We start from the raw sequence: 21,130 nt of genomic DNA, 5'->3' as shown, positions 1-21,130 counted from the left end.
GCATTACTTTATTGTTGCAAAGTTTAGTTTCTCTAGCTTGGCAACAAATCCACTATTCTGCTGAGTTTCAAATGTAAACAAATTAAGCTTAGCTGCGCTTTTAAATTGTTGATAATTCTACAACTATAACATGAAGGTTAACTAAAGGCATAAAAACCTTAACTGAAGATTAAGAACATAATTCAATCATTTTTAAAGCAAAAAATACACAATTAACAAACATATAAGAATAAAGACACTGAGGCGAAAAACAGAGTGGATATATATATACGTATATTTATACTTTGTGGCCGATTGCAACCAAAATATGTGGTGCACATCTACATGTTATAGTAGTCCTGTATACAAAATTTCAACGTTCTAATATTACTCATTCTTGAGTTACGCGAGATACATACATACGGCATGAAAAAAATCTCTTCAAAATTTATTTTAAATCAGTTTTGTAATTTGGGGGGAAAAAAAAAGTCCTTTATCTGTCCTTGCATACAGATGTTATGCAAAAACATTGTTTAATTGCATTTGATAGCAGTAAAAATTGATATTTTCGTTGAAATATGATACCAGAAATTTTTCGCAATTACATTACTTCCCTTTTTTACTTTGCATTGTACAATGAAGTAAAAAGACTTTCTGGATGACACAATGTATTGCTCATACTAGCAGAACATGCTAGCTCGAATTTTGGCGATTCTTTGTTAGGCAAAAAAAAAAAAAAAAAAAAAAAAAAAAGCTCCTTACTTGAAAAGGCTCATCACTGGAGATGTGGGGATACAATCCAGTAATGTTACAAGATAATTCATGGGATAAGCCACATGAACCTCCTTTGGTATTACTGAGAAGAGGGTTGCATTCCTTTAAAAATGCTCTGATTATGGTTGGATTACAAAAGAACTGGATATTATGAACTGTTGCCTCCAAATCAGACAAATACTGTTTACAAAAGGCAATTTTAAAAGCCAGTCTCAACTGACCAGTTGTTGAGGTGTTGTCTTTCATCATGACAATGCTGAGCTCCGCATTTTGAATGAATGTCAGATAGACTTATTGAGTACAGCTGGGATATTTTATGTCACCCTACATATATACCAGACCTTGCCCCTCCCAATTTTTAATTCTTCAGGTCACTTCAAAATTCCTGAGTCCACTTCTTTGGAGGCTGTCAAACAGCACTTTGATAACTTCTTTATAAATAAACCTAATGACCTTTAAAAAAAAAAAAAAAAAAAAAAAAATGGCATTTTCTAGCTGCCAGAAAGATGGCAAAAAGTCATGGTAAGAAACAGCGCTTACATGACTCAATGAAATTTTGATATTTTGCTTCATTTGTATTTATCTTTTGGACCCAATCATATGAATATCATCTAGTGTTCCAGTAGAAAGTCTTCTATAAAGGCACCTTAGGCAGATAATCCTTGCATGCTTTGCCATAATTCAAAGAAATAGTTCGAATATATCCTCTCAGTAACTCATAAGTGTCTGCTGTTCCTACAAAGATGGACGCATGCAGGATTTGAGAAATATATTAAATTGTAATGAATTTAACTCTATTCAGTGTAATAAAACTTGGTATCAGTTGCAGAATTTGTGATGAATTTTGGGAATGTTTCTCATCATTTGGCTTTAGAGAATGTTTAAAACAAGTTTCAATAAAATAGTTGCAGAAAAGCGTATACGATTCTGCTGCATATAAGGTTCATTACCAGATAGTAGCAAACACATTTCTGATATATGCAGTTGCTTTGAATGATTATGTATTTTCAGTGCACCAAAGTACATCTTTAATGTTTTCATAATTCTGTTTTCTAAACGTGATCTGAAAAGAATGCAAGATTAAGCTTTTCAATCCACTACAAGCTTTTATTAAGCTTTTCAATCCACTACAATACAAAGTTTGAGATCCAGACTCGTCGGGACTTCCACAATTCGGGATTTGGAATTTTTCCAGATATTAGATCATCAGTTTAAAACAAGTAAGAGGGCAAGTAGAAATTATAAAATTAAAAATATGAAATCATGATTTATGAAATAATGAAGCATTTATGATCTAAAGGGTATCAAAATTTAAAAGAAAAATTAATATTTATTTGTTTATTTTATTAAACATTTCCTTCAGTGCAAGTTGTTTAACTTCCTTCTTGTCAATTGAAATTTTTTTGTTTTCAGTAGCCTCTCTGTCACTTTCTTCACTATTGGTAGAGGTATTTTCTGGATCTAGAATCATCATACCACAGATTTCATCATCCATTAATTGACTAATGATTGAGGAGCATTGTCATCACAATGAAAAACTTCTTTTATATCATCCTCATTTATTACCGCTTTTCCAAATTTCTTTACAAAATCCGTTAATTGGTAAATTTCACCTTTGTTTTGTGATATCCGAAAACCTTTAAAATTTGTGGCTATCATCATAAAATTTAGCTATCATTCATGATATATATTTGGTTATGTATCGTGAGATTCACGACTAACAAGTTGTTCCACTAAATTTTATCTTGCTTCTATTGTGCACTGAGACAATTAAGCCTGAATTGTATTAGTCGATTATTATACTTATGTCTATTTCTTGCACATGCTTATCTGAGTTCTGAATAAATAAATTCCTACTTATTGAGGGCCAGTGATAGAGCCTGATGCATTCTCTGTGGGACCTGAATTCTACTACCAAATGGCTCCCTTTGTCTTCCCTAAATTCTGCCGCCCAGTATGGTCATAAACCCTGGTGCTGGTTCTGGGTTTATGTGAATAACAAATCAGTTATTCTTAATTCAAATACCACTAAATGTAATCTTTTGATGTATGAGTATCTGTTTCTAACAAAATCTATTTTTAGCATACAGAAAGAAATTTTTGTTAAATTTTTCCTCGTCAACATTTCTTAGCGCATTTAACTTAAATCTGTAATGTCAACATTAAAGGTTACCATACTCTTTATTATTCAATGACTAACATAAAATATTGATTAGAATCACTACATGAGTCATTTCTCAAGTTGTCATGTGTTGATAAACATGCGATGATGAAAGCAAAATATAATAAATGATTCGCCAGGTTGGTATTAGGGATATACAATATTAGTATGTGTAAAATCAATGATGTATCTATGTAGAATGTTTTGGTTTGAGATGTATGTATGCCAAGCAGATACACAGCAACGGAGCCAAATTATTAATCGTACAAATTTATGCTAAAAGGATTGTTTCTTCAGTTACGAGGCATTTTATTTACTGCCGAAGTAAAATTAAGAATTGAGACTCTCCACATGTTTTATTATGTGCAGGGGAAAAATCAAATGTGCATGCATAAAGGAAAAAAAAAAAAAAAAAAAAAAAAGGTGGTGGTGGCTTTGAGGTCCGGATTTTGGACTTATAACTGATACTAATACAATACCATCAACAGTGTGTTACTGTATTAGTATCAACACTTTTTCTGACTGACTGAACTCCAGTGGCTTTTTCAATGAATGTGTATGCATCTATTATTGATGTTTGGTTTCTTTGCTGACACAATTAATCTATTTCCATCATATCAGAATTTTGTCAAAATATTACTCTCTGAATTTTGAAAATTCTGGTGAATAGGTTTAAAATCCAAAATTTCAGCATCCAGGTCTGACATTCTGAATGCTGCTCTTAAAAACATCCATAAAATTTCTTTAAAACTATAAATACAAGAAAACATTTTTCATACATGTAAAAATTAAGGAACAAATGTATTTCATGTGATTTTAAAGAACTCTTTACAACATTATAATATATATGAAATTACAATAATATGAAAAGACATTATTTAAAAGTTCATATATTTCCTACTTAAGTCAAAGCAAATTTTAAATAAAATATATTGGTAATGTAAAAGGTGTTTATTAGCATTAATCTCCTTTTACTAAAGAAAAGAAATTCATTTACAGTCAAAACATTTTTTTTAAATACTTCCTCTGAAATATTTTAATAAAATTTGTTTATCAGATTTTAATTGTCTACATATAGTTCAATTAATATATACAATCAATATTTAAATTCATGTATGCATTTTTTGCTTTAATAACAAGAAAAAATTTCAGATACATACTAAATTATTGGTGTCCACCGATAACATCGCGGCAAAAACATCGTGGACGAAAACGTCGCGCAGAAAACAACGCAAGGTGAAAATGTCGTGCTACAAAACATCGTGGGAGAAACATCGCAAAGAGAAAACATCGTCGTCAAAAATAAAGCGGTTCAAAAACATCGTCGTCGAAAATATCGTGGTAAAAAATAAAGTATCTACAAATCATCGCATGACGATAACATCGCAGACATGCTTTTTTCAGGTTTTAATAATTGTAAATGGATATTCCCATAATGATTTGTGAGCGCAAGGTGTAAAGAAGGATAAATTTTACTTTCACATATTTTATTAACTAATAAATTTTTGCTGAAAACGTAAGAAGGAAACTTAAGCATAGAAAATTAAATGTAACTTATAGATTATACTTTTCATGAAATATTACCAGTAAAAACTTTATAAAAATGTTTTATTAATGGCCTTTGTTAGTTAACTATGTCTGTTTAAAATTCTATTAAGTGCTATAAGTTGCATTAATTTTTTATGCTTAAGTTTCCTTTTTATTTTCTCAGCAAAAATGTATTAATTAATAAAATATGTGAAAGTAAAATTTATCCTTCTTTATACCTTGCGCTCACAAATCATTATGGGAATATCCATTTACACTTATTAAAGCATGCCTGAAAAAAGCATGTCTGCGATGTTATCGTCATGCGATGATTTGTAGATACTTTATTTTTTACCACGATATTTTCAACGACGATGTTTTTAAACTGCGATGTTTTTGAACCGCTTTATTTTCGACGACGATGTTTTGTACCACGATGTTTTATCTTTGCGATGTTTTCTCCCACGATGTTTTGTAGCACGACGTTTTCGCCTTGCGTTGTTTTCTCCGCGACATTTTCGTCTGCGATGTTTTTGCCGCGATGTTTTCGGCTGTAACCAAATTATTCAATTGTTAAATACATACATAACTGACAAGTTTGGTACTTGAGTGTTAATAAATACACCATTAACAGTGTGGTGTCTTTTGGCAATGAAATATATTGACAGATTAATTAACAGGTTATTTTTGTTTCCAACAAGTACTATTTAGAAATTGCTATCAAAATCACATCAAACAGATTACTGTCCTTCTTGAAGGGTTTATTTTTAGGCACATAATTCTTACATCCTTATTCATAATAAACGACGGGTCTTCTTAGTATTAAGTAGGTGTAAAGTATTAGAGTTCACCTTTGGTTTTAGTCCCAGTAATTAAATGATCTAGCTGCAAGATGTTTTTTTTTTCTTTTTTTTTTCCTTAATTTTATTTTCCTCTATATAACATAAGGACTAGCTCTCTTAAAAAGTCCTCCATGAAGGCATTCCTTCTTAATAAGCTTTGCATAATCAAATAATAATAAACTAAGAAAACTGCATTTTAAACACAAATTTTTCCTACAGTGGCTGTGCGATAAAAGTTATTGAACACTTGATAGTTCAATCCATGCTTCAAATGCCAATGAATGGGCTGGCTGCATGAGCATTTTCATGGTTTTTCCCATGTGTAACATCCAGTTTACCTTAAACAGACCTCGATAGGGCATCCCTCCCTTTCCATGTAATGCTTAATGTCAGAACACCGTAATAAATAAACACAAATTTAGAGAAACAAGAAAAAATTACAAAATTCATTATGTATGTAAAGAAGTATATTTTATATTTCATCATAGTACTTTTTAATAACAAAATGTATTTTCCAAGCAATTTGCAATGAAATAATTTTTAGGTATTTTGCTTAGTTATAAGTCTTGATGTTATTGGACACCGTGTTAAAAAAATAAAAGGTATATTACATTCAGCACAATGAAAATACATTTGATCAAATTAAAGTGTGATGCATAACTTTTATATTAGTATATGCTAAAGAAATTCAGGTGATGAAAAGCTAGAACATTAATTCATGTAATAGTCAAGGTTTAAAACAGGAGATTTTATTTTACATTAAACTTTCAATATTTGAAAAGATACCAAATATATAAATGCTTGATAATTTACTTAAACAGTATTTCATCATATTCTTTCAAAAAGTTAAAATATTTAGTATGATGATATTTTGTGTAAAAAAAAAATCATGTTACATGTTAAAATCATCACACTTAACATAGCACACTTTTGTCCAAAAAATAAAGTTGTTCAAATAAGTGTTCAAAAGATTATTTTAAAAAAATTCAACAGTGTTAAAGAGTATTTACATTTCAATAACGAATTTAAAATAAAATTCTAAACAGAAAATAAATATATGCATATTTACTGATAAACACAAATGCATTTATATACAATTTATTAATTTTTAAAACCACTGACAGAATATTTTTTTGCTATTACGACTGCATCGTCCAGAAATTCCATGGTCACTAATAGTTGCACAATTTCCTTTATTACAATCCTGGAAAAGAAAAAGTATACTTTTATACAACCATAAACTAATGAATTTAACAACATATTTTCAAATATTACAGTATGGATAAGCAGAAGCTCTTGGCTGTTTTGCCAAGTTAGAATGTAGAATAGTCAATTTAAAAATGCGAGCCAAAAATAGAAAAATTAGAAATATGCAGAAGTATTAATTTTTCTTCTTCTAGATATTACAAATTATATGTTTTATTTGAATAATTTAAAAAACAATGGAATATTTTAAGAAATTTTCATTTTTTATTTATTTATCATATATACAGAATTAGAAATATTACACAATGACTTAATATCCACATTACTTTAAATAAACAAAAATTTTAAATGATTCAGCAATTCATTCACCTAGTTTCAATGTACTGCTCATTACATACACTCCAAATTGGGTCCGTGACACTTAGCCGACAACCACTTAACCGACACCAGTTAGCCAATGGGACATTTAGCCGACAAGGACACTTAGCCGACAGGACATTTAGCCGACATGGACAATTAGCCGACAGGACATTTAGCCGACACGGACAGTTAAGACGACAGAACACTTAGCCGACAGGACATTTAGCCAACACACAGAATTCGCTGTCTGGGCATTTAGCTACGAGATAGTTAACTGTCAAGACGTTTAGTCAACAGGACACTAAGCCGACAGTGGCGTTTAGCTGACGCGTACCCAATAATTATTTAAATTTACAATCAATTACAAAATTTCTCGACTTCTCCATTAAGTTCAATATTTAAGTTATTTTTTTCACTTATCAGTAAAATTCAGTTATCGATTCTTGAAGATCTCATACTCGCTTTCAATTATTGTGTTAATTTAGCATTGTTTGATATGTATCGTGCTGTTTGGTGTATATTGGCCACATTGAAAAAGCGCTGAAATTTCTCGTCAGGGAATATGAATTAAATTTCGAAAGGAAAAAGGAATTTTTTTTAGCTAAGTACGGCGGTCACTTCAAATTCCCGTATTAAAATGTAATTCACAATTACATTTTAATATGGGATCTTCAAAAATTATCCGTAAAGCTTCTTCATTTAATCAACTTTTACATCATTAATATTTTTTCTTGTTTACTTAATGATTATTATTTTCCAATCTCGCTCTTCAAATGCTTTCAAATTTCTAATATATTTACATTTCATTACTATTTTGCTCATCAAATCCTGTTACATTCCTTCCCTTAAAAAATCGTTTGGCTAATGCCACTAATGAAATTTCCTTTCCCTATCATGAAAAATCTGAATAATTCAATAAAAATATTGTTATTCTTTAATTATTCTTTTTTATAGAAACATATGGCAGTGAGGGTTAGTTTAGCAAATATATTTTATTTTGTTATTAAAAAAATTTTAAAAAGTGAATTTTTAAGACCAGTAAAGGTAAACATTATTTGTGACCTCTATAATTTGCAGTTCATGCCACCATCCTTGAGATAAAAATTCTGTAACATTTTATTAACCAAGCTTCTCGCTTAAAATACTTACTTAGGTTAATGTTTATAGCCCTAAATTAGTGCATAATGTTTAATTTAGAAGTAAAGTATTCTTTAAGGTTTTGTTTTATTCATAACTGAAGCTGCAGAAGGACATGGTAATGGGAAAATTTTTGGTGTCCATTTCCCTGAACGTATTAACAAAGTTCTAGCCTAAAAAGGCAATTTTCATTGGAAGAGACTGGTTATATATTAAGTAAAACGGTCGCTGTATTTCAGCTGCCAAGCAGTAAAGACACTGAACACTGGCAGTTCGGTTCGAATTTGAATCCCGCGAACAGACAGGCTGTTTTCGTGGTTTTTCCCATGTGTAACATGTATACGAGGCAGTTTTCCTTAGAAAAGTCCTCCACGAAGGCATCCCTCCCCTTAGGCAAATAGCCCTCTGGCTTTACCGTAATTACATAAACCAAACTTACTTCTGTTAGGTGGCTGCTAAACCAAAAACGAGAAAGAGAAGGAATGAAAGAGAAAAAAAAAATAAAATGAATGAAAAATGAAATGAAAATTTATACATTTTTAACAGATATTGAGAAAAGTTATATTTTATAAGAAAAATATTAATATAACATATTATATTGCAAATTACAGATCGCGACTTTCAAAACATATCAAATAATATTATCTATTTACATGACAGATATAGTTAAATCTAGCATCGTTAGATGGCACTACATTCCGGTGACTTTTCATGATGTGTCGCTTTGCTCCGTCCTACTTTGTGGCCCCTCCTTCTGCAGCTTCAGTTATGATTAAAACAAAACCTTAAAGAATATTTTACTTCTAAATTAAACATTACGCAGTAGTTTAGGGCAATAAACATTAACCTAAGTAAGTATTTTAAGCGAGAGGCGTGATAAAAAAAGTCACAATATTTTTATCTCAAGAATGGTGAAATGAACTGCAAATTATAGTGACATATATTTTTTAACCTTTGCTTGTCTTACAAATTCACTTTTTTATTTGTTTCTGATAACAAAATAAAATATATTTGCTAAATTAACCTTCACCATCATATGTTTCTATATAAAATATAATTTAAGAATAACAATAATTTTTATTGCATTATTCAGATATTTCAGAATGGTCTACTCCTACTACGCTGAGGACAGCAGCCAGTTAAGTCTAGCCTACGATGCCTCTCGAGTAACTGCGCTTCGTAACACGAAATGAATGATCCCACCTCACTGTGGACTCTCGCACGATATTCCTACAACCAAGTTATGCCTAAACAGTATCTGCCAAATAACTATAATTGCTTATCACCTCCTATTTTGCTAAAATGGTATCTGAATGTTTCGCATTCAAATCTCTTGAACTTAATGCTAGCACAGAAAAAGTTATGCTCAGTGATTTCACTTGCTATATACAGGGTAAGGCAATGCTTGGATACCTACATCTGCGACTGCGTCGCTTCATAGGACAGGGAAAGGAAATTTCATTAGTGGGAGGAGCTAAATGATTTTGTAAGAGAAAGAATGTAACATGATGTGATGAGTTAAAATATTAATGAAACATAAAGATATTAGAAATTTGAAAGAGCGATATTTGAAAATTATTATCAAGGAACAAGTAAACAAGGGAAATTATTAATCATGTGAAAGTGTTCAAAAGAACCCAGTTGATTAAATGAAGAAGGATTATGGATAATGTTTGAAGATCCCAAATTAAATGTAATTAAGTGACCGTCGTACTTAGCTAAAAAAATTCTTTTTTCCTTTCGAAATTTAATTCATATTCCCTGACGAGAAATTTCAGCGCTTTTTCAATTTGGCTAATATACACCAAACAGCACGATACATGTCAAACAATGCTAAATTAACAGCACATATAAGATCTTTAAGAATCGAAAACTGAATTTTACTGATAGTAAAAAAAATAACTTAAATATTGAACTTATGGAGAAGTCAAGAAATTTGTAATCCATAGTAAGTTTGAATAATTATTGGGTAAGTGTCCGCTAAACTTCACTGTCGGCTTAGTGTTGACTAAATGCCTTGACAGTTAAGTGTCCCTTAGCTAAATGTCCTGACGGCTAACTCTCCGTGTCGACTAACTGTCCGTGTCAGCTAAACGTCCTTTCGGCTAAGCGCCCTTGTCAGCTAACTGTCTGTGTCGGCTAAATGTCTGTGTTGGCTAAATGTCCTGTCGGCTAAGTGTCCTTGTTGGTTAAATGATCTGTCGGTTAAGTGTCCTTTTTGGCTAAGTGTCTGTGTCGGTTAAACATCCTGTCGGCTAAATGTCCATGTTGGCTAAATGTCCTGTCGGCTAAGTGTCCATGTCGGCTAAATGTCTTGTCGGTTAAGTGTCCCGTCGGCTAAGTGTCCGCGACCGCTCCAAATTCTAGTAGTGCAAAGATCTTTAATAAACTATCAGTGTTTTCATACATTGTTTCTTCTTTCTATAAGGCCACTACATGTGCTGCTCTGTCTTCATAATAAGCAGTATCAAAGGGTCAGATCTTGTAAAAACATATTTAGAAGTTGATTGTGATTTTATTTCTTTGTATTTAAAAGTCAATTGAAATGCATTTGCAAACAAGTTCAGAATCATATAAAAACAGTGAATTCTAGCCGAAAGATGGCACTAAAACATTAGGGGAAAATAGATATATTAACCCTATAATGCTACCCATTCGTCTTCTAGATGAAGCCCATAACAAATAACCTTGCCCTGCTCCCTACAACAGACAGAAATCAGGACGGGCGACTCAGTACCTTTATATGACCTTGGCTGCTACAGATAAAGACATTCCTTCTTACTGAAATATTTTCACATATTTAGAACAATATTTGTCTCGCAGATGAATCTGTGTTGTTTATATCTGTGTTGCCTTTAAGATGTCAAAGTGCTTTCATGGAGAAAATAAGCATGATAAATATCAGTTTAGTGGATGCACATGATATATATAATATAAACATGCATAATATAAAATCCGAAAAGGCATTATCAAGGAAAAAGTTCACAATAAAACTAAGTGCAGGTGTTCTTGCTCCATGAATGAAGAAACATTACAATGTACCAAATTTGCCTTGATCAACAAGAAAAATTTCTGCATTTTGTCCATATGATTTGTGCAGACTTTTGTCAAAGATCTTGCAGAGTAATGGACAGAGAACAGCAAGCTAGTATGTGTAAAGACTGCTTTGATAATAAATAAATGATACTTTCTTGCTAACCTGAAGTTCCAAAATCATGAAATCATCTGCGAGTAGTATACTTTTAATTAGCTTTTAAAGTAGGTTTTAAACATGCTTACGCACACTTCGTCTCGGAGACAAATGGTTACCATTTCCATAAGTTTTTCAAAGGGTAGCATTCTAGGGTTAATGTACATGATAGGTTCTCAAGGCATATGGATTCCACAAAACTGCATGACTAATAATAACATATGTTATTATCAACTGCGTTCTTGAGAAAAGGAAAATATTTTTACTATTGTGAGAAATAAGAAGAGGAATGAAATGACATTCCACAAATATAAAGTGAGTTGAATGAAGTATGCAGCAAGCTATAAAAATCAGGAACCATTGGTGTAGATATTGAACTGATTAGAAGTATCAGAAATGATGTTGCAAACTAAATCAATGTATACGTTAAAGAATATCAATATGTTGTTGTTTTAATTTCATTATATGAGCCATATAAAATTATTCTGGAAGAAGTATATAGCCAAGATATATGCACTTTTTATTGATAACTTATCTTGACTTATATCTATTAAATGATTACAATATCTTACATTTACAGTTTAAATATACCATATAAATTTTAAAACAAAATAATTTTTAATAAGATGACGATTTTTAATTCACAAAGACATTTTTAAATATTACAGTGTTTTGTTGATATTAATTGCAGGTTAGAAAATCGGATATATTGCAAACAATTAGTAAATAAGCATTTATAAAATATGGTAATAGACTATTAAGTGGCTATATTCTCTTTTTATAATTGTTATTGTTATTACATATTCCCTTGCATGGAGACATGGACAAAGCAAAAAAATATAAACAGAGACACAGCCAAAAATGTTATTCTAACTAAAAAATATGAAATTTCATTATAATTTTTATACCATATTTACATATACACATACATTTTATACATCTTACATTTACATTTTATTTACATATAAACGTTAAATGTAAGACTTTGTAATCATTTAATATATATAAGTCAAGATAAGTTATCAATAAAAAGTGCATATACCTTGGCTATATACTTCTTCCAGAATAATTTTATATGGCTCATATACTGAAATGAAAACAACAACATATTGATATTCTTTATTGTATATCACATATCCCCTCTTCCTACTAATTTTAAAGCCCGAAAAGAAAAAATTACATGGTGTATACTGTTTCTCAAAAGACAGCTTAAATGATAAACACAGCACATTAAAACACACATGAAGACACACAAATATTACATTTCAAAGAACTTACTAACTCCAGTAATGTTCTTTTACTAATACAAAACACTTTGTTATTTGTACAATCATTTTACGCTGCTACCATGAATCAGAAGTTTTAAATCATATGATGAAAAAACTAGGGAGGATATGCAAATAAATATGGTAAAATATAAAAATTTTCACTTTTTTAATTAAAAATTTCAATATTAGTTTAAGTATTAAAATAATGTTGATTATTTGTCACACTGTTAAACATGAATATGAAACCGAATCTATACAGAAATAGTACACACTCAAATTTTATCAATTATTCAAAAACATATTTTAACAGATAATTATTAATAGCACCAGCTGCTGAAGCATTTGTAATTAGTTTTTGACTTAAATAATATATCAGGACTGCCCAACTTTTTTATGAGCATTACCTACATATTGTTCTCTACTGGTGATTTTATGCAAAGAAAGTATTTAAATGTGGGTAAACAGTCTACCTGTTTTACAGATGTAAACAGTGATTGTATGGCTTACAATGCCATAGATCACACCATGATCCCTAGAATCTTTGAAAAATAAAGCATGAAGCAGTTAATATATAATTACATTAAGTTTGTCAGTGTATTTCCTGCATTTAATGGTTTAAAATGGCAAGCAATTAGAAGTCCACCAGATTTCATATTCTCAATATAAATCTGAGAAAGGCAGCCACAGCTTACTACATTTTTACATGGGGTGGATGCAGTTGACAATACCATATATCATTATTGTTATGAAAAGTCTGGGTTGGTGACAGAATATATAAAAACTAAACATGTTCTTAACATCCATGAATGGTTTCTGAAGGGATTCTTAAACAAACCATTATAAACAACCTATATCAACTTTTTAAGAATAGTGGAAACATTTTCAGTACAGAGAATAATAGTCAAAAGGCAGGGTTTCTATTTCCAAACCTTCAAATGATGTGAAAATGATTTACAATATTTTTTTAAGTTTAAAACAAAGAAGTTTTATCAGATAAATGGCATACAATAATAACTAATGACAGCAACTATATGAAATAATAGGAACTTAATTATGTGTATTCTTTGTCTTTACTTTTTTAGAAACTTAAAAAAGGGACATAACTTTCATACATATATAATATAAAATAATAATGTAGAGGTTGGATAGTATATGATTGGTTCAGAAGTATACTGGAACTGATGTTTGGCCAGCCATAAACTACAGTCATTTCTGGCATTTGTTATCCATAATTAAATAAGCATGCTATTTAATCACTGAGATATGTAATAAATAATAAGAAAATACACAGAAACAATTTTTATGAAATATTTTACAGTTCAAAAGTTTTAAGTTTGTTATATTTCTACTAGATATTCACATGTTACCTTTCTTTTAATGTAAATGTTTTACTTACTTTATTTCTTCTTCTGGTATTCCTCGCTTAACACACTGAGAATGGTAAGTATCTGCAAACTTAATTAAAAATGTAGAAAATGGCTTCAGTAAAGAGAGAGTTGTGCTTCCTCTAATGTTTTTGAACCAACTTTTAGGATAACTTGATACAATCTGGATATAAATAACATAATTAGAAAAAGATAACAGCTACCTGAATTTTATCATAGAGAAAATTATAATTATTAAATAACTGAAACTCAAAATCTACTCACCACTTTACATTTATCTAATGTATCCCTCATCATCATAGATGTGTGCAATCCCATCAATAGGTAACGATTAACTAATGAAGCTAAAGTCATATGCTGGAGTGGCTGTTCTGCTATAATGCTTTCCCACATAAGAATGTTTTGCAGCAGCTAAAATATACCAAAAGATTTAAATAGAACATTTAAATATAAAAGTGATGCAAACTAATTCAGCATTTAAATCTCTTAATTTAATATGATTGCTACACTATGATGCTAGACATATGCTTTAGTTTAATAAAAAAATATGTTTTATAACGATATGTTTAGTTTAATTTGGTTAGTTTTACTACCCAGCTAAATAAAAAAATATATTCTTACAATAATTTAAAGAGTAATGACAGCTAAAAATATGCGAATATTATTGGATAAAATAATTTAAAAACTTATATGTTATTAGAATGAAGTATAAAGACATATAAAACTGCACTTTTCCAAAAATTCTAATTGGTGTGTTTTTTTTTTGGGGGGGGGTTGTTGTTTTGTTTAAATTGAAACATAATATGTGGCTGAATGAAAGAATGAACAAAAATAAAAATATTTAACATATATATATTTTAAAGAAATCTGGTATGGTCCACTGTAGATAAAAAATTTCCACATTTTTTACTGCATGTTAATATTTTCCAGTATTGTTATTTCTAGCAAATCCTGCTTTGATGAAACAATTAACAATAATTTCTGGCATTACTTCTCACTATATTGTTCAAAGAATATTCCAGTAAGTTTATCTTGAACTCAGCCTTTTGATCAAAAGCCAAATGAAGTACTAAGAGGCCCAATGAATTAATTCTCTTAGAACATATCATCCCTTAATCACAAGGTTGTAGTTTTGATGCAGTATTCAAAGATCAAAGAAACTCCTGAAAGCGGGTCACTACCCGCTTTCAGGAGTTTCTTACAATACAGTCACCAACAATCAGGTATACATTTCTGCTGGAACTTGTTTTAGCAATGTTATATGAATTTCTGAACTAATCCAAACTTTTTGAGAAGTCATAATTTACTAGGAATCCCTTTATAGATTTAAAGCGCCTAAATTTTTCTAAGTCGCTAATAATAAGCAGGAACTTTTTGGTAATCCAAACTTTTTGAGAAGTCATAATTTACTAGGAATCCCTTTATAGATTTAAAGCGCCTAAATTTTTCTAAGTCGCTAATAATAAGCAGGAACTTTTTGGAGGGGGCAGGGGGAAAGAGGATATCTATAATGCAAGTTATTACTAACGCAGTCTACCTTTCTTTACTCCACTTACACCTCCAGAATATTTTAAACCTTTTATGATTAAAGTGTGTAAAAATTGCTCTTCAGAAAAATGCAGTCTCATTGGTATTATACATATCAGATACTGCATAATTCTTCAAAATTGTAGCCAGTTTCTCTTTCATAAACACATTAAGCATCTCAGCATTTATATCAGCTTCCTCACCAGAGATCATTTTGCAAATTATGCTATTATGTTCGTGAAACTTTGAACCAGCCAGATGAGCATTCAAAATTACTCACATTCAAATTATCAGCAAAATATATGGCTTTCTCTGGTATAAAAATACAAAAGAGATTAACATTTGTGCCTGAGTCTTTCTGATTTCAATAGCTCTATTTCAACTTCAGTTTTGCAATCTGCATTTCTTTTCAGCAGGCTCAAAACTATCAATTCCAAAAGCAGATTTGATTTTTCCACAATTTTTTAAAACTGTTGATAAGGTGCTCTTCTCAATCCAAAATTTTATAGCAATTTATGTTTTTCATTTGTACTATTCAGAGTTTCCATTTCTTTTCCGCCAAGTTCAGTGATTTCTAGATTTTGTGACTGGGGGGGGGGACACTAGAGCATTTTAGCATCGAAACGGCTCCAACAGGACATTATTCTTCATGAAATACATGTCTGAATGAGCCAGATTTCAACTGGCTTAAAATACAGAGAACAGTGTAAAGAAAACCAAACCTAAGTGACTGGGTTGGGGATACTAAACCTTCTCTTGAATTATTCAGAATAAAAGAAAAATGTAGTAATAATCTCCTTTTGAAAGATAACACTGTTTATGTATTCCATGGAACTCTTCATTTCAAAAAAAGAATAAAACTTGTACATCTATATTGAGAAAGACTTGGGAAAACATGTTTCATTTGTGCCAAAATGGAAAAATTTAAGAACCATTGATTAACTAAAAACCATTTCATGTTAAGCATGTTTGTGTTAAAAAAACTGAGAGCACTGTACTTTCAGTAAAATATGATGAAGAATAAGGAAATAATTCATGTTAAAAGTATTCACATTAATGAAATTTGACTGTACAACAATATATTATTTGTACATATCTTTATATACAAGACTAATGCATATCTTGAAGAAACCAAACTATTTGCCAACATCTAATGTTATGAGTTATGACACAAAGAACAATAATTAGTGCTGGCTGCAGTGCAAGATAACACTGGAAGAAATTATTGATCTTACAAAGGGATCTGAAATGCCTAAAAATACAGCAGAAGAACTGGCTTTCAAACTAAAACAGTAGAATCACCTTTCAGAAAGCACAAATGTCACTTTCTTTCATTGCTAACAAGATGATTTTGTGAAATTTGTTTTTGAAGATAGTGATCTTAGTTTCTGTAACAGTGTAGTTATGATAATTTTGGACACTGCATATAATATTATTATATGCCATCATTCTTATTATAAGAATGATGGCAATTTTTAATACATTCATCAGTTGCAATGCAATTGCAGTTCAGGCAATGCTTTTGTTTAATGGCAACATGCTGCCTTCAATTCCACTTATATATGCAACCCTTAACCCTTTGAGGTTCAGTGCATAAAAAAAAAAAATTTTTTTTTGGAACAAATAACTTTACACACAGATAATTAGCCCCTAATACAATGTTATTTCATGCAAAAAAAAAAAAAAAAAAAAAAAGGTAAACCTTTAAGGTAATTCATGACGTGGTGGGATATTGATTGTCCCCCCACACATCTAAAGCAGCAAAATGGCATCTTTGCCTGAGCGTAAATTCTCCTAATATACTTATCTAAAGTGATAGTTTTAGTAACCAAATGAAAATGCAACATATAAAAACGTTTTTGAATAACTATCTAGAAAATACTGATCATAATAGTAAAATAAAAAAAAAAAAAAAAATTTCAAAAAATCTTTTTCTCTTCGACTTTTTAGATATTTTTTAATGATTTCATAATAGATTTGAAACAGAGAAGATTTTTGCTCCAGTACTTTATTTGTTACAGGTTTGAAAAGGAAGATATTTAGAAGACTGTCATGTTTATTTACATTTCACCTCTCTTTCCTCTGCTTCGGATATTTTTCTATGGTGAATCACACTCACATATCCATTCAGTATTCAATGACATTTCATGTTACAGAGTTATATTTTCATTTATTTCGGAATGTTTCAAGTTTTAACATTATTGCAATTTTTTAAAAAGTATAAATTTGCATTATCAACATAAAAAATGAACATGATACTTGAATTTTAAAATATTTGAACGATGCTGGCATCTAGTAGCAGCAATTCCTACATGTGCGGTGGGTCATATTTGTCCCACCTTTCAATTTCAACCATTCTTAATTAATATATATGAATTCAAATAGTAATTTTTATTAAAAAAGGAAACTTCCACATAAAAATATTCATTCTAACACCAAAAGTTGTTGTTCAGACAATTTAAACTGCATTAGAAATTAAGAAGAAAAAACTGCTTCAAAATTAGACATTTTGAAGCAAACAAAGAATTTTTATTTTACATTATTTCCATGAATTAATACTAGTGCTGCCATTTGTTATACATTTAGAAAACTAAAGGCATAATTGTGTGTATTTTAAATGGAATTTTACAGCTTTCATCTGGGAGACAAAAACTGATTTAGCGTCTGCATTGCAACTGATGAATGTATTAAAAATTGCCATCATTCTTATAATAAGAATGATGGCATATAATAATATTATATGCAGTGTCTAAAATTATCATAACTACACTGTTACAGAAACTAAGATCACTATCTTCAAAAACAAATTTCACAAAATCATCTTGTTAGCAATGAAAGAAAGTGACATTTGTGCTTTCTGCAAGGTGATTCTACTGTTTTAGTTTGAAAGCCAGTTCTTCTGCTGTATTTTTAGGCATTTCAGATCCCTTTGTAAGATCAATAATTTCTTCCAGTGTTATCTTGCACTGCAGCCAGCACTAATTATTGTTCTTTGTGTCATAACTCATAACATTAGATGTTGGCAAATAGTTTGGTTTCAAGATATGCATTAGTCTTGTATATAAAGATATGTACAAATAATATATTGTTGTACAGTCAAATTTCATTAATGTGAATACTTTTAACATGAATTATTTCCTTATTCTTCATCATATTTTACTGAAAGTACAGTGCTCTCAGTTTTTTTAACACAAACATGCTTAACATGAAATGGTTTTTAGTTAATCAATGGTTCTTAAATTTTTCCATTTTGGCGCAAATGAAACATGTTTTCCCAAGTCTTTCTCAATATAGATGTACAAGTTTTATTCTTTCTCAATATAGATGTACAAGTTTCCACCGCCCGTCAAAGGGTTAATAAAGAACTATATACTCATGGAAAACTTTCTTAAGGTTTATAGAGAAAAGACTCCTAAGTGATTTATTAGCTGTAATTTTAAAGATATAACTAATACGGCTACAAGACTAAATTAAATTCTATCTCTCTCTCTCTTTTTTTTAAATTTTTTTTTATGAATAGTGCAGTTGGATTAAAAGAAATTACAAGAAAGAGGATTGACCTTGTAGAACACTGAGCCAAAAGAACACAAGAGTCTATTTTAAAATAAAGGAGATGGAATCATCCTTCAATTTCTGTGTATTAAACTTAGAATCATGAAATAATTTGAGAAAGTTTTTGATAGAAATGATGATGCATTTACATTTGATATCCAGTTCATTGCGTATGAGCTAGTTTCAATGGTAAAATGTAAAAATTAAAGAGAGAATATTTACTACTCCTCAGATCAAACAGTTACAGAAGGATATAAAACTGTAGAGTTGATTGAAAGACTGCACTCCCCCCCCCAAAAAAATATATTAATTGGTCTGTTACAAAACACCACAAAATTTCTCTCAACTAGCAAATAAAGGCATTTATAAGTAAAAAAATTGGCAATAGAATGTCTTTAAAACTACAAATCGTCTATTATGTCTAATTATCTTAATTTATCATCTATTATGTCTATTCTAAATGTATTTTCCATTAAATTTGATTCATTCATTGTTAAACATGGCAAGTGATTAATTCATGATATAGTCATCACTGAGAAGTGCTACAAAAGCATATATAATCCTATTATATAGGTATATTATTGCTATAAAATTAAAAAGATGAGTAAAAAGATATAGTATTTGAAGAAGAAATGAAATCTTACTAGACTTTGCAGTTTAACTTTTTTCCATTTGTTACTTCTAAATGAGAAAAAATCACTGTTACTTTTATATTCAGTACCCTAAAATTATACAAACCTGTACATCTCTATAGCAAAACCAATATTAAATATTATTGTTAGTGCCTTTTTAACATAGTTAACAATCCAGAAGCATAACATTTAAAAAGTTATCATTAATAATCTTTTTCTAAATACAGATAAAAGTTGACATTTTACAAGGTCATCAACTTTAAAGAAGGTTCAAGACTACAGTGAATTTGTAAATCATTATTTGACTCACTATTTTGGCATACTAGCTAATATTATCATTCATTTGAAGGCGAAGTTTCCCAACATGGCAATATTAATAGATGATCCAAGGCTTAACATTTATTGTGATTAAAATATAATAAATTAACATAGCTTTCTTTAAAATTTATTAACACAAAAATGGTATTCAATATTATTAAATAATTTTCATACCTCATTTTTTAACTGCCTACATACAAAAAGAATACAAAAAGAATAAGAAAAATGAATATTTTATATTGTTATATAAAATTAATAAGCTCACCTCTTTTTATAGCATGCATTTAGGAAACTAAATAACTTGAATGAAATATTATACGATTAATTAATTTTATATATAAAATATTGTGATTATATTCAGTAAAATCCTATGGAGGTGTTCAACAAGATTATCAGTGATGTTCACTACCGTTATTTACTTGTGGATTTTGTGATACTAATCACTTTTGGAGGTAGACACTCAAAGTTTTGTTTTACCTTCACTTTTAGTCATTGATAAAATTTATTATAATTATAGTTATAAAACTTTAATTTAAAAAGGTATAAGTTAAGCATTCAAGATAATTAAAAAAATAATAACTTACTTTCACAGAAGACCAAAACTGCCTTTGGAAGAAATCTGAAGCCCCGAGAGAACGATTTTCTAGCAATCTATAATAATATATGTAATGTTAATTAGTGAACTAGATTTTCCATAAAATCAACTTCCAAGTTTGTTTCTACTAATAATATATTCAGGATTAAAAAACATGAAAAACCAGCTAGTGGATCATGGTGAAACTGGTCAAGGTATGGAGGAGACAATACAAAAAACACAAGAATAATTGATGAATCAGTAACATAATTAATTGTGGCAAGAGTAATTCAAAACCATTGTAGATTAATATGGCATATGGCCATCTCGAACACTGATGCATATACAAATGCAATGTGACAGAGGCATATAAGCATTTTATGCTGTCCTGAAGGATGTTTCACCAAATTCAATGCAACTGTGAAGCCATGTCAGATATATAATGTGAAGGCTGGAACTGGCAGGCGGTCATATCCAAAATGTGTCCAATCAGGGAGAGGTTGGGTGATTGGGATGTTCATGGGAGGCCTGCCATAGCTACTGACATAAGCTGTGTGTGGATGGGCATTATCTGATTGGAAAATAGCTTTGGTAAGCCCAAGAGCAAAAGTACTATCAGAGGCTGCAGAATGTCTTCGATATGATGTTGGCTGGTCAGGGTAGTGTACAGGAAGACCAAAGGTGACTGGATATTATAC

General features: G+C 30.1%; 1 protein-coding gene across 1 annotated transcript in view; it reads right to left on the bottom strand.

Moving 5' to 3' along the window:
• Positions 1-6,333: 6,333 nt before the first annotated feature.
• The window catches only part of LOC118198608 (PAX3- and PAX7-binding protein 1), a 111,182-nt gene continuing 96,385 nt past the window's right edge, over positions 6,334-21,130 (bottom strand). Inside the window, exons 16-19 of the mRNA XM_035370333.2 lie at positions 20,443-20,509; positions 14,094-14,240; positions 13,841-13,992; positions 6,334-6,487 (exon numbers count right to left, since the gene is read on the bottom strand). Of these exons, the coding sequence (XP_035226224.1) occupies positions 6,385-6,487; positions 13,841-13,992; positions 14,094-14,240; positions 20,443-20,509 (469 nt within the window). The 3' untranslated portion in view covers positions 6,334-6,384. The remainder of the gene's footprint in view (positions 6,488-13,840; positions 13,993-14,093; positions 14,241-20,442; positions 20,510-21,130) is intronic.

This window comes from Stegodyphus dumicola, chromosome 4 (genome assembly GCF_044657685.1).
Source record: "Stegodyphus dumicola isolate Sdum_Otavi_A_Nest chromosome 4, ASM4465768v1".
NCBI lineage: Eukaryota > Metazoa > Arthropoda > Arachnida > Araneae > Eresidae > Stegodyphus > Stegodyphus dumicola.
The sequence above is the reverse complement of the archived record's forward strand: the minus strand, read 5'-3'. Positions and strand labels throughout refer to the sequence as shown.